Source organism: Eutrigla gurnardus (assembly GCF_963514095.1).
Source record: "Eutrigla gurnardus genome assembly, chromosome: 6".
NCBI lineage: Eukaryota > Metazoa > Chordata > Actinopteri > Perciformes > Triglidae > Eutrigla > Eutrigla gurnardus.
Window position 1 is genome coordinate 26,153,476 of NC_139920.1, and position 14,230 is coordinate 26,167,705.

Sequence of the window (14,230 nt, forward strand, 5' to 3'; positions counted from 1 at the left end):
TAGACGTGTTTTGCAGTTTAATCTCCAATAAGAAAATGCCTGAAATCGCATGAGCTGCTGTGTTACTGCTCATATTGTTCTTCTTAAGTCCTGGCAGAAGCCGCTACTTGTTAAAGCTCCTCTTTGCAGGCCGAGTGTTGGTTGGAAAAGTGAAATGTGAAACTAATAAACTGTGGGGACACGTTTAAATGTTGAACCGTGGCTTCCCATGAGGAAGAAAAACGTCATCGTCAAAATCAACGTCTGCGTCTTTGCCAAAAAGGCTCATAGAAAAATGGAAGAAAAGCGTCTTGCGGCCAACATTCTGATTGGGGTTCATGGTCAGGTGTTCTTTGTACTCGTGCCAGGGAGACGGTGCTCGAGACTCGCGACTAGACTAGGTGTCTTTGAGGGACAATCGATGGAAACAGAGATTCAGAGACAGACGGTAAAAAGAGAGAGGAGATATCTGAGCGATTGTTTCACACTGCTGACATATGAGCAGTCTGGCAGCCACGTCCAGAACACAGACAGCCGTGGAGCTAAATACAACCCAGTTACTGATCCCAGATGTGTTACCTTTTAGAAATACTCTCATAAATAATGTATACGGGCTAAAACATGTGAAGAACGGTAGTACGATAGCTGATGGAGGACTGTGATACATCCCTTTGGTATGTTTTAACACACATCTCTCAATCTCTACACAGGAATATGTACATCAAGAATCGTTGCTACACTCCCTGATGGTATTTCCTATTTTCAGGTCTGGCCGTTTGGCCCCGCCCATCTAATCAGGTGATTTGCAGCACCTGCCGAGCAGGCTTCATAAGCTGGCTTGATTGAAGGTGGATCCCCTTTTTCTCTCTTGGTTTTGTTTGGTGAAGCTCCAGTTTGAGAGTCTATGGTCTGGTGGGACATGTAGCTTATGATACTTTTTCTTTTTATGCGTTTGCAACGTCCACTCCACTCATGATAAACTGACTGAACAGCCTTTAGTGTTTCACGTCACTTGTCCGTTATCTGAATCGCTGACTAAGGCCCCTTTTACACGAAGGGAAAACGCAGATATTTCCACGCGGTTTGGCCTCTCACTTACACGGAAACCCTGTTTTTATCACAGAAATCGATTATTTCTAAAAACTCCGGCCAAATTTCTGATAACGCCGGTTATGTGTTGTCGTGTCAACTGGGAGAAACGGGGTTATTCGTTGTTGTGGATTCTGAGGGTTCTGATTGGCTTGCATGGCTTTATCCCTCTCCCTACACTGCCGCCCATAGGTTTGGGATAGTTATAATGGTGCTCGACGGTGGATTTATGCAGGTTGATGGAAATGACAACTTTTGAAAACAATGTTATTTTAGAAAATGGAGAGGGGGTAAATATTAATTTCTCTTCTCTACGTGTAAACGTGGCCTTAGTGGGAGATTCTGGCAGAGATTCATACAGTTGGAACCAGGCGTTTTACACACCCGGTCCACATATCTGCCATTGAACACGTATGGGTATAAACCCACCATGTGTAATCAGAAATGTAAACAAGACTTGAGTTTGCTATAATCCCTAGACTTTCCTACATAAACACATGAACTTTAACTGTTGAAGTGCGAGACGTCCACCATCGCAGTCTTCCAGGGTGGTGTTGGGTGGTGTTGGGTGTGGCAGGCGCTGGCCTCGTTCAACAAGGGACACGACCTCCACATGTGTCATGTATTGATGCAGTCTTATTGCTTAGTCTGGTCAGGGCTGTAGGTTATTAGAGAGGCATGCAGGGAGAATGTGGTCTGGTCTGAGGGGGCTCTGGGACACCAGCAGCAGGAATGTTGGTGAGAGAAGGTGAATCTCAGTTCAGGAAATGCCCTCAGTCTCTCTTTTATCTTATCTAGATCTCACTCTTTGGACATATTTAGTCAGAACTGTTTGATTCTGTTATGTCGTACTATATCTGTCACAAATAAATGCTTTAAGTATCTTTTCTTTACCTAATACATATGCATTGGTATTCTGCTATTAATCTGATATCATTGGGTGACATATTGCCCTGTTTATGGACCATACTTCTACATTTTAACTGTAAAAGTCATGTGAAAAGCGTATCAAACACCAGAAAATGTACAAATTTTAAGAAAACCTGACCATTTCTTAAAGTTAAAGCTGCCAGGAGGTCTTAACAAGGATGATTTTTTTTTAAATACATTGGGTATTGGGTGTGATAATGACATGCATATCAATAAGCCATACATCTTTTTGATGAAAACTTCTACCCTCATTCCATCATTCTTAAATTCTGGAAAATATGATATATATTGAGTTTGGGAATTCATGTATAATGTTTTGAGCCACCTCTTTTAAATGAATGAATAACAACGAGGGCTGACAGTGGCACCGGGCCCACCACTAGAGGGGACTGTGAGAGCCACATAGATCACCACATGTAGACTATAAGCCGCCCTACATGTTCTGCTTTTAAGAGCCATCTCAAACAACGGCTAAAACAAAAGTATTTTGTTTTTCTACTCATATATTAGTATCATAATGTCTCTGTTTTTGTAACTACAAAACTACGGATGTAAATTAGCATTCTTGCTAACTCATTATGTCCCATTATCACCCTCTCTGTCCAAAAGGCAAATAAATACAAAGAGAAAAATATATGTACACGGCTTCTGCGTAATAAGACCTTAACAGGAAAGTACAAGCTAGTATTTGGCCTGCAGGTATTTGTGTACATGTAAACATCCTCGATGTTGCAAACACTACCTCAAGGGTGTTGTGGGCCGGACTTGCAGCTGAGATAATGACAGATAAAGTAATGGTTGCACTGTTTATCAGTGTGTGTGTGTGTGTGTGTGTGTGTGTGTGTCAAAAAGAAGCTCTTCCAGGTGTGCGTAGAGGAAAAGGAGGCGTGTGTGAGTGTGGGTGCTCCGGTCTGACCTTGGCAGGCTCCGGTGCGGATGTTGGGGATGAAGCCTCGCCTGCAGGGGTGCGGCTGGGCGGGGCACTGCTCACACGGGTGGCCCCACGCTCGGCCAATGGTGGCGCAGCACAGGGTCTTGGTGCAGACGATTCCGCTGAGTTGGCCTTGGCACATCTGGTTGTTCACCTGGGTGAAACAAGGCCCGGTCCTGTAGTCTGCGGACGGGAAAGAGGGTCGTTGTTTAGCGACGGATTGAACATTTTGGATTGATGAAATGATGAAACGCTGATTCTGAACAGACTCCTGGAACACATCTGGAGCACCGTTTAAATGAAACCAGATTAAGTTCATAGTTGAGAGATGTCTCCTTTATGGGGAAGGCATATTTCCTGTAATATCCAAGTCATTGATCTTTGCTTTCTTTCGTAATTTCACTCAAACAACAAATGAAGGAATGGATGTTCTGGCAGAGCATTTGAGGAGGATTCACTGGATCATTAAACGTGACCTCAAATAAAAAAAAAAATAGATTTTTGAATCAACAATCTGCTCACAAAAAGGGGCATTTACAAGTAGCATGATTTACGAACAACAATACGAGAGTTTGTAGCAAAACAGCACGTGATTTCAAGCATCCACTTATTAAACTTCTCAGACCGAAGTGGAAAACACATCCAGATTGTTTCATTCCGCAGGAATTCAGAAATAGGATTTGAATGACTGCTATGCATTTAGTCTCTGTGATAATAAGTCAACCCGTTGACGTGCTGAGTCACATTCCAGCAGTTCAACCCGGAGTCGGCGGCGGAACCGAAACAGTGGTGGTTTCTGCTTCCGTCGATACGACGGTACGAGCGAGCCGATTGGCGGTGTGGTCGCCCGTGACGACGACCCCCGTGACAATCGCTCACTCCAAAAAAAATAATGAAACTTGACATTTCACACCATCTGGATATCGTCTTCAGGACAATGCGCTGTTTGTGTCCAAACACACACACACACACACACACACACACACACACACGTACGACGTCACACAACACATGTTGCCAATAACAGGAAAAAATGTCTCGTGGAAGTCGGACAGATGTGTTGATACGGGGCAGATCCTAACGGTTTGGAGAGGACGGCAACAACAGTGGAGATGAGAGAATACACACAGCCATTCGCACAGATGTTGCGAGTAAACATAATATGGGAACATAATGTGCCTTCAGTGATCACCTAACTCTACTTAGACTACAGTATATATAGCAGCAGTGCAGCTAACGGTGGCTTCCCTTTGTGTGGCGCCAAACTTAATGTAGCCTTCATTTAAAAAAGTAGACTGTTAGACTCTAGAGAGAGAGAGAGAGAGAAACTCAGCTCTGAATGACATGGGTAGATAGGAATCAGTGTCTGGTGGGAGTCCGTCTTCAGACTTATTGGTTCCTTGTGCTACATGAAAAGGGATCACAAGAGAGAATGGGGGCAAAGAGTAGGAGATGCAGAAAGAAAGAAGGAAAAAAAACACAGAGAGAGAGAGAGGAAATAGAGAGGGAAAGTGAAGTAGGTCAAACTGAACATGCAGAATGCAGGTTGGGGCTCACGCCAGTTCCCCGCTCGCCTCCATCTGTCTCCTCTTTGCCCTCTCTCAAGTCTTCCTGTCTGTCTGCCTTCTACTCTCCCCTGGCTTATCAGCAGCTGTTTGATCTTCCATCTCCATGTGGCCCGGCTGGCTCAGCGGAGCAGACGACTTATACGCTACATGCATTCACTAACACATAATAGGAATGATCTGCAAACAAGCAAATACACACAGAAGCTAAGTACGTTAAAATGCCTCCGCTTTCAACAGTTTCCACGCTTGCTGGCCGGTCTAAGTCAGTCGGCGTGTAAATCAATAAAACACTGTCGCGTTTGTCCAGTTGCCGAAGAGCCAAAAGGTGCATCTCTAATGAGTTTGACAGCATGCACCATCTGATCTGTAGCATTTCATTAACTCGCCGTCACTCAGCGTTTCGGAGAAAATTCCTCCCGCCTTTTTGACATTTCAGTCCTCCTCCCTACTCCTAACAGTTGTTCACCTTATAGCTCTCCTAAGGGTTGAGATGCTTGATATGATAACTTTGATCCTTCTTCGGATCTCGTCTCAACGCTGACTGGAACTCCAACACATCATCATTTCAACAGTTTTCTTACATTAGTGTTTGAGTTCCAGTCTTACATCTGTTTCCTGACAGTTTTTGGACTCTATTTGTTGCCAATAAATCAATGAACTCCTCATCACATCGTCTGCATTTCTGTCTGCTATTGGTATTTTTAACAATTGTCTAAAAAGAATAAGCTATATAACGCTTCAGTTACAACCCTGTTGGTTAATTCATTGTTGACTTTGGTCTTTTCGTGGAATTTCATGACAATAAGAAAAATATCCTTGTCCTTCAAAACCAAAGCTCCTAAATATTCCTCAAGTCACAGCCAACACTGTTTATTTCACATCTGCACTCAAACAGTTGTCTTGTTTTGGGACTCGTTAAAATAATCCAACTGGGAAGAGTTCAAACGGACAAAAAAACGAACCAGTGTGTCATCCAGCAACCACTAGACAGTCGCACATAGCAGCCAAGTCCAGCAACGCATGCATGTGCAATAAATTAAATACATATATGCATACACATGCTCGCTCAGAACAAACACACACGACCCCTGAAGGGAAACGCAGCATCTGTCCGAGCTGGAACTCTCTTTAAAACGCCAGCGATCTCACAGTGACCTCATCAACGTGTGCAGTCCGAGTGTTCAGGCTCGGCTTTGCCCCCACCGTGCATGAATTTAAATGCATGGTATTCACATCTGTATGTTATGCGTGGAAATGTGCGAGTCGGAAAGGTTCGGACAACGAGCGATCCAACATCCTCGGTCCTGCCGACAACATTCGGAAGTAATTTGGTCTAATTAGTGTCCGAAATTGCTCGATAGATCAGAAACATTCACCAGGCCTCGTCCTTATACCAAATCCTCCGTCACCAACCTCTGTCACTCATCCAGATGTGTCCGGTTTCATTCATAACCAGCATTCCAAGTCCTTTTCCTCCTATTATGGGAATTTGGGACGTTTATACATTTATAAAGAAAAAACATTTCTAATAAAAAGTTTCCATGAATAGATGTCAGCATTCGGTTAAAGCCCTTGTAGCCTTTCACCCAGATCAGTCCACAGAGATCATATCAGACGATGTTAACGGGATACGACCCCTCACATAAGATGAAGTCAACCACATAATAATCTAATATTAAAAAAAAAGAAATCAGACATTAAAGCCTATTAGTCTTTGCTCTAATGAAAGTTGGATTAAAGGAAGGGAAGGTGAAGAAAAAAGGATTTAATCCCGTATGGAACGCAAACCCTTTCTATGAAAGCGTTTTCCCATCAACCTCTCCGTCCAGCTGTGGGATCGGAGAGATGGGGAAGGGGCATTGACCCGAGCACTAGAAGGGGAACGGAGCAATGGCACGAGAAGAGAGGGCGGGAAAAAAAATCCCATTTCAGATTCATTAATAACTGCTGAAGTATTTACAAAACTCCCGTGGGAGGAGGTCTGGGGAGATAAGAAGCCTGAAATATGAGTTGATCACATGGAAACGCAGCGATTATCATTTATACTCTGACAAGGGGTCAACAGGTCCAATGAATTTAGAGACCAAATGTATATACATATATACACACTGTGTGTGTGTGTGCGTGTGTGTGTGTGTCTTTTCAAACCGGATGTCCTCTCTAGACTTTATACAGCTGGAAGGTTTACTCTCAGCCTGAACGTCATGCTGTTACTCACCTGTTGAAAAACGGAGACATTATCTAATTATCCTTCGTGCGTGTGTGTTTGTGTGTGTGTGTGTGTGTGTGTGTGTGTGTGTGTGTGTGTGTGTGTATGTGTGTGCGTTTCATGTTTGGCTGGTGTGTGCAGACTGAGCACATGTCTGGCGGCTCTTGTGGAATTTATGATTGCATCGCATTGTTTGTGTCCGTGCGTCCTTCGCTTGATGTGGATATAAATAAAGGATTCAAATGTGTGGGCTTGTTTGTTTGTGTGTGTGTGTGTGTGTGTGTGTGTGTGTGTGTCTGTGCTCGTTTTGTGCGACCGTCTGTGTGTGTTTGGGAGGTTTATCCTCACGCAGCCAACCATAACAGTCTCTGATGGTCTCATCAGTGCCATTATCAACAAGCTTGAAATCACTCTTTCCCTTGATCCCTTATCATTCCCCCGCGGAGTCTGCTCCTTTCATTCCTTCCACAGTAAAAAGCACCCAAACGTGACTAAATAGTGAACACACACACACACACACACACACACCCACAGCGACTGTGACAGCTGTGGGAGAATGGACGTGGCCGTCCTCGGCAATCTACACAGGTTTGAAAGTCTAGCAGCTAATGACTACGTGGAAAAATCAACACAAAACAGTAACTATGGGGCCTTTTGTAACACCCGCTAACTGTCGTTGGTATTGTGATGTCATAGCTCGTGGCATTAAGTCAAACCTTCATTGTCCCGACAAAAATCAAAATCTCGACTTCCACAGCTATTTCTGTTTTTTGGGAGGCTTCCCATCACAATGCTGTCCAGCAGTGGAACAATGATGCAGACTCCACGCAGCCAGGCTCCATCAACAACTACCACTCATGGGACATGTGACTTAGTCGGGAGGGAGAAGTCTTTGTAGTGCCTCCTCGGCCCCATTTTTCATCAAGCCGGATCAAACGGCGGCCTTCATCGCCATCCTGTGAGGCTGCTGGAGTATTGATTGGAACGTACCGAGGGCCTCTCACATTTGGCCCGACCGCTGGTGAATAATTTCCTCCTCTTCTTCTTTTTTTTTTTGGTTGTTTATGAGATAGACCATGAACATTTAGTGGCCCCCATGAAAACTAAGACTAAAAACAACTTGTGAAACGCGACGCTGGTAATTACACCCCAATGCCTAACATGATGATTTAATTCGGAGCATATAATTACACATACTATCTGGATGAAGCACTGCTCTCATTATGTGGAGCCCAGTGAGACTCCTTCCCAGACGTGGATTAAAAACACAGCCTGGTAAGAGTTTTAAAAACACTCTCGGCCGGGGTTCTTAAGTCGATATCGGCTCCTTTGTGGCTTCGCGGGGTTCGTCGTGTGGAAAACACACATTATGGGCTCGACGTTAAGAGGCGACGTCATGCCGCATTAGTATATCACTCGTAGATTTCGCTGCAAATCAAATTTAGCACGGCTCCAAACTGGCTGACTCCAAGTAAATTGTCACTGGGAATATTTTCCACAGAGTGACCCGTGACTGCCCCCCCCCCGATCCCCACCCTTCCACCAGCGTCCTGTCCAGCCATTTTCTGTCCAATCTGATCCAGAGTCAATAGAGCAGAAATAGCTCAACATCCTACTCTTCCAGCACCTCAGAATGGCCTTGACGTCACCGGCCTGCTCCTATGTGATTATAGATTTACTGGACTGAGCATTAACACAAAAAAGTGCAAAGGGCTCATAATGGTGCACATTTAATTTACTTAATTTTAAGACGTCTAGAGACAAAAACCCACGTAAAGGTTTGAATAAATGTGCATTCACACACGTATCGCTGCTGAATAATGGTGGTGACACACACACACACACACACACACACACACACACACACACACACACACACACACATACACACACACACAGAGGTGTTCCCCATGACTGGTTCACCCATCCCGTTGCCTTCACAGTCACAGCTCATCAGCAGTCTCCTCACTGAATCACACAGCGAATGTACTGACTCATCGGCCTCTCAGACCACAATCCACCACCGTAAGAGCGCTAAAGGTCACACCGGGGAGACGCACGCCGTCCATTTTCAGGCCAAACACAACACTGATGAAAGAGGCTGGTCGTTTATCAAAATTATTGAACATTTCAGAGGACCTTTCTCTGGATTTGTGAATCGGCGCGGCTAATAATTCCCGAGTTGTTTTTCTGGCAAATGGACAGATACAAATGTTTAAACGTTCTCAGTGACCCGTTGGCTAAAGATGCGGTGACGAGTCAAAAATAAATGCTGTAACTGATTCAATTCAAATAGTTTGAAGTCCAACTTTTACTTATTTTCGTATCCAACGCACGGTGGCTGTGGTCATTTCTCAGTCTGCTGCCACTAATGTGATTTCTTCTGAATTATGCCGATGAAGTTTTGACAAATTTAGCCTCGACTCTGACAAAAAAACACACAAACAAAGATCGCCTACAGGTCCAGCAAGTCTCCCCCATTCCTGCAACACGGAGAGTGTTTGTACTCCCCTCCACCAGGCTTTGTGTACACAGCTGGGGAGTCCATCCCACCCTGCTCCTCCCTTCTTCTTCTTCTTCTTCGTCCCCCTCCCCATCTCTGTCTCCCCCTCTCGGCGTGCGTCTCTTCTTCCCTACCTTGCTCCACTCTTCGTCAGGAAATGTCCACGATCACTCTACAAAGAAAAGTCTATTCTGTCCGTCCTGTGGGGATGTGGGGGGGGTGAGAGGGTTGGGGTTCGGATGGGGGATTTATCGCCAGATGTCTTTAAGGCTCCCTCTGACAAACTCAACTCCCAAAATGTTGTATTTTCCCAGAAAACAAGACCCCAGAGTTCCAGGGAGAAATCAATTTGAGGGATGTAGAGATAAAGGCTAGAAAGGTTACATAAACATCAGAGTGGAGAGAAAAGTATAGAAGAAAGAAACAGAATATATATTATATATAGGTAGGAACAGGAATGCAGAACTTTCCTCTACCTCAGCGTGGCTCACAGCAGGAGGAGAGAGGGAGGAGGTGGAGGGTGGGGGTCACACAAAGGTGAGTTCTGGTGAGAGAGAATATATCTCTCTCCAGGTGTGAAGGTTCCCCCGCTTCTCCGAAAGGGTGAAGCGAGGTTAACAGAAATCAAGCCGCAGCCGTCAACTTTTCTCCTTTTCTTTTTTTCCCCCCCATCTGCCACGTGACTGCACCACCTACTCCCAACACCCCGCCATCACTTCCCACCGCACGCATACCTCGGGCTCCTGTTCAAAGCTCAGGAGACGGACACCCACTGTCCTGTCTGAGCCAACTGTATGAAGTCATCCACGTTGGAGGAAGCCTGAATGCTCAGTGAGCACCGGAGTAATGAACTAACAGTGAACGTCTGGACTGATAGCAGAGCAACACATCAAAGCCTCCCCGCTCCCAAATCTTCCTTCGCATTAGAGGGAGTGTGTGTGGGAGGGAGCGCTGTTAAAAGTCTTCCAAACCCGATAAAGGTTATTTTTAATCGAGGCGGACGGTGGGGTTTCATTTTGAGACAAATATACTACTTTCATTTTCACGTAGTTGCAATAATAATCAGTTACAGTTAATTAGAGTTAATTGCCGACAGCAAACAGTTGGAATATTCTGGATTCGGACACAATCCTCTGTTTATTCCTATTTAAATACATCAGTAATGACTTTTGACCAGGTGCAATGATGTGTCCCAGTTACCCAGGTGATATGAACTCATGCTTAACATTTGTTTGGCGCTATAAAAGACAAGACATTTGCAAATGATTCCAACTTTAGAGTGGTGGAAAGAATAAGCTCACAGAAGATGGCAGTCAGGCCCAACCATGTTCAGAACCGTAGGTTAAAGTTAAGCGAAACAATGGGACAATTGAATTGAAAAAACATATTTTTCTCCCAAAAAGGTGTGTTAATTGGGTATTTTTTACATATTGGCTGACGGTCTCGTCCGTTTTGGATGTCGCCACGTTCTCACACCTCAACAATGAAGCTGGTGAGTACAACATTGTTAAATATAATACGAGAACGACTAAAACAACAACAAAAACAGCACCAGCAGGCCTCCACCACTTCCACACAGACGGGGACGAGCACTCACCTCTCTCGCACTGCGGGCCAGTGAAACCGTAGACACAGGCGCATCTGTTGGGCCCGATGCAGCGGCCGCCGTTCTGGCAGCCGTTCTCACACACGGCTACGGGAGGAACACAGGAAACGTGTGATTCACGGGGAAAACACACACTCAACACTCTTCACCTTCGAATCACTCCTATAACGACTCATAAACACATGCTGTTTGTTTATTTGGCATATATATTTGTATTTGTTTATTTGTTCCGAACAAGTAAAGACATAAAATAGGAATAAAAAACAACAACAAAAATCAAAATACCGGTAGTCAAACAATTAGACGTTCCAAGCAATATTTGCAGAGAAAATCATAAAGCATTTTTTTTCTTTACAGCTCGGAAAGGAGTGAGAAGAAGAAAAACGTACTTACTCTCACCCCTTCTCCATAACCCTTCTTCCATATTTAATAATTAAGTAATTATAATAATTATATGACATTGATTCCTTCGCCAACAACACAGACTTTGCTTTAAACTTTTTCTGGAGCCCAAAATCAACCTAAACAAGCCTTAAACGGCCGCACAGTAAAGTCTAAGATAAAGACAGGAATAAATACATAGAAATACGTATAATGTAGTTTCTATGAATAGCAAGTCAAAGTGAGGACAGAATTTCCATCATTGTCATCTTTTTGAAGACGTTTGCTCCTCTCTAAGTCTAACAGGTGACACAGTGCACACTCATGCACTCACTCAAACCCAGGTGTGCTGACTTTGCAGCGGTTTCACTCACGTTGTCCACAGTGGTTTCCTGTGTAGCCCTTCGTGCAGGAGCACGAGTCCTCTGCACAGCTGCCTCCATTCATACACCTGACGTTACAGGAATTAACTGCAGGAGAGAGAGAGAGGAGGGAGACAAAGACAAGTGTGAACAAGATCTGTTTTCCATAGGAGGAGGTGAGGAAAAACTGCCATGACAGACTTTAGGCATAAATCTGGAGCAGATCAGGCTCTCTGGTTCCATCTGCACTTGGTGTTGGTGGTTATATTAACAGAATATTAACAGAAGTAGTCCATGGTGGCATGCACAGCCACGTTTAGAAGGTTCTATCTCCAACAGAACAATAGGACAAAGAAGAATAAACTTTAAACATGTGCTTTGAGTCAACGACTTCTGTATTACAAAGGTTTAATCCTAAAGTTATCATCAACCAAATCTCGACTTTTAAGGAGATTCAACGGGAGGATAAATCTACCGAGCGGCTAAATTGCTTCATTATATTATTACCCAATTAAAAACCACATTAACAATCGTTCCCAAGCACCAGCGACTTAAAGAACCACGGTCACTTAAACACATTAAGAGGCTTTCTTTTTTTCTTTTTTCTCTCCGCTTCAGTTGGGTTTACACAACACTGGTGTTTCTTTAGCAGCTTTAGATGAACAGACAAGGCTACCCCCCCCCCCCCCCCCAGGCCACAAAACCAAATTTAATCAACCAGACTGGGGGTCGGCTATAAGTTGAGCCAGCTGTATGCTACAGTCAGTCAGTCGGTCAGGAATTTGCTGAGAGGAGAGGGAAACTGTGAACGGGGAGAAGAGTACGGATGCAGAGGAGCGAATAGAGACAGAAAGGGAGGGACTTTTGGGACACGAACCAAGAGTGTTGTGGTGAGGCGGTGTAGGTATTATGATGTGAAGCAGAAGGTCTGCTGGCTGTGTGAGAGAGTCTCAAACACATGAAAACTAATTGCTCTTTCTTTCTGCTGAGCCAGCCGAAACAAGAGGGAAGACGTCCACAGCTCTGGATGCTAAAGAACGGCATTCACTTAATGTTTCCTCGCATCATTTTCCTTCTTTCATCCCGGCTCAAGAGGATATTTTATTGTCCTTTTTCGTCTCTCTGCGTCCACGATTCCCTCAGCGCCGTTAACGCTCCTCCGTCTATCTTAATCACAAGTTCAACTTTAATTTCCTCTCTCTTTTCTCCCTCCATCTGTCTGTTCACGTCTCGTTCTCGCTTTAACATTTCTGGCATGCCGAGCTGTGCAGCCGAGGGGAAATGACTGAGCTTCCTCGTAGCTGAGGTTGTCTAATGAGACTTTTTCTCTTGAGTTTGCACACTTGCCAAACGGGAGGCATTTCAGCCACTTATAATCCACCCACGCATCCCCGACTCTACCCAAACACACTAAATATGAGCGAACACAGTCCCAGGTATCGTTCTGATCAAACTGGCAGACGACACCGGACGGGCTTCGGTTACACGACTCGCAGCACAATAAGCACGGATCTTGGACGCGGGCCTCGCGTAGCTTCGAGTAAATGCGACGACGAGGCGTAATTCGTTCGAAATGCATCTCGGAAAGGCTGGAAGGAATTCCAGTTAACGTTCTCATGTGCAACACTTGGCAGGCTCCATGTACAGATTTGGCAGAGGCGACTTTTTGTCTGGATTGTGTCTCATGGTAACATATGGTGATAAATTAAAGCAAATAGTTTTGGGACTCTGGGGCAGGCCGGGTTTATCGGTCAGTGTACTAGTCTCTCTCTCTCTCTCATTCACTATGAGATGGGTCAGGTCGCCCTCCCCGGGTTTTCGAGGCACTCTAATGACTCTCTTTCTTCACTCCAAAGCCAACAATGGGAGCAGTGATGTGAAACCTGAATGATGATTGCAGTGAGGGATTTCACTTTTCCCCCTGCTCGCGGAACAAAAAAAAAACCCTGGAGAAAACGATTCCAGCGCGCCGCAATGACGACTCCTCGAGAGCTGAGGGCAACTTGGGTAAACTCCCACCCCCACTCCACACAAACAGCCCTTTCTAAATAGGTCAAAACATCTTGGCCGGGGCCGGTGGAATAGGAGACATCGCAGTCTCATAGCCACTGAACTCACTGCCATCTGGGAGCAGAGGATGATGGGACAGGTGCTGGAGGGATGGAGGGACATGTGTATCAGGTGTCATGTGTGTGTTTTTTTTTTTGCAACAGCAACTAGACTGGAGGAGGAGGAGGAGGAGGGGAAAGGAAGCAAACAAGCACATTTGGAGACAGAAGGAGATGATCTCACTGGCTAACCTCGCCTCTCGCTCCCCCTCCTCGTGGCACTTCATCCCTGCAGGTGGAGAGAGATGGTTTGCTCTAATGACCCGTGCCTGGAAAGCTGCACGTGTGGAGCAACAGCGTAGGGGGATGTGCATATGTGTGTGTGTGTGTGTTCCAGACGCCGAGCAAAAGCTGCAAAAAAAAAAAAAAAAAGTTGGGTGCTGCTCCGCGGCACCACAATGCACCTCTGTACTCTGGTGGTGTCGCCGGTGAGCTGCTCACATCTGGGTGTTTTTTACGAGAGGCTGCGAAACACAGGAAGTCCAGGCTTGTGTTGGGCGTGCGAGCATACGTGTGTGTGTCTGATGGAAAACCGAGTAGCATTATAGCTGTGTTTTGCCCGGG

At 45.1% G+C, this 14,230-nt stretch overlaps 1 protein-coding gene across 1 annotated transcript in view; it reads right to left on the reverse strand.

Annotated features, from left to right (window-relative positions):
• The window catches only part of fbn2b (fibrillin 2b), a 59,552-nt gene that overhangs the window by 31,791 nt on the left and 13,531 nt on the right, over positions 1–14,230 (reverse strand). The window contains exons 5-7 of the mRNA XM_084011227.1: positions 11,571–11,666; positions 10,807–10,902; positions 2,915–3,112 (exon numbers count right to left, since the gene is read on the reverse strand). Coding sequence (XP_083867353.1) covers positions 2,915–3,112; positions 10,807–10,902; positions 11,571–11,666 — 390 coding nt within the window. The remainder of the gene's footprint in view (positions 1–2,914; positions 3,113–10,806; positions 10,903–11,570; positions 11,667–14,230) is intronic.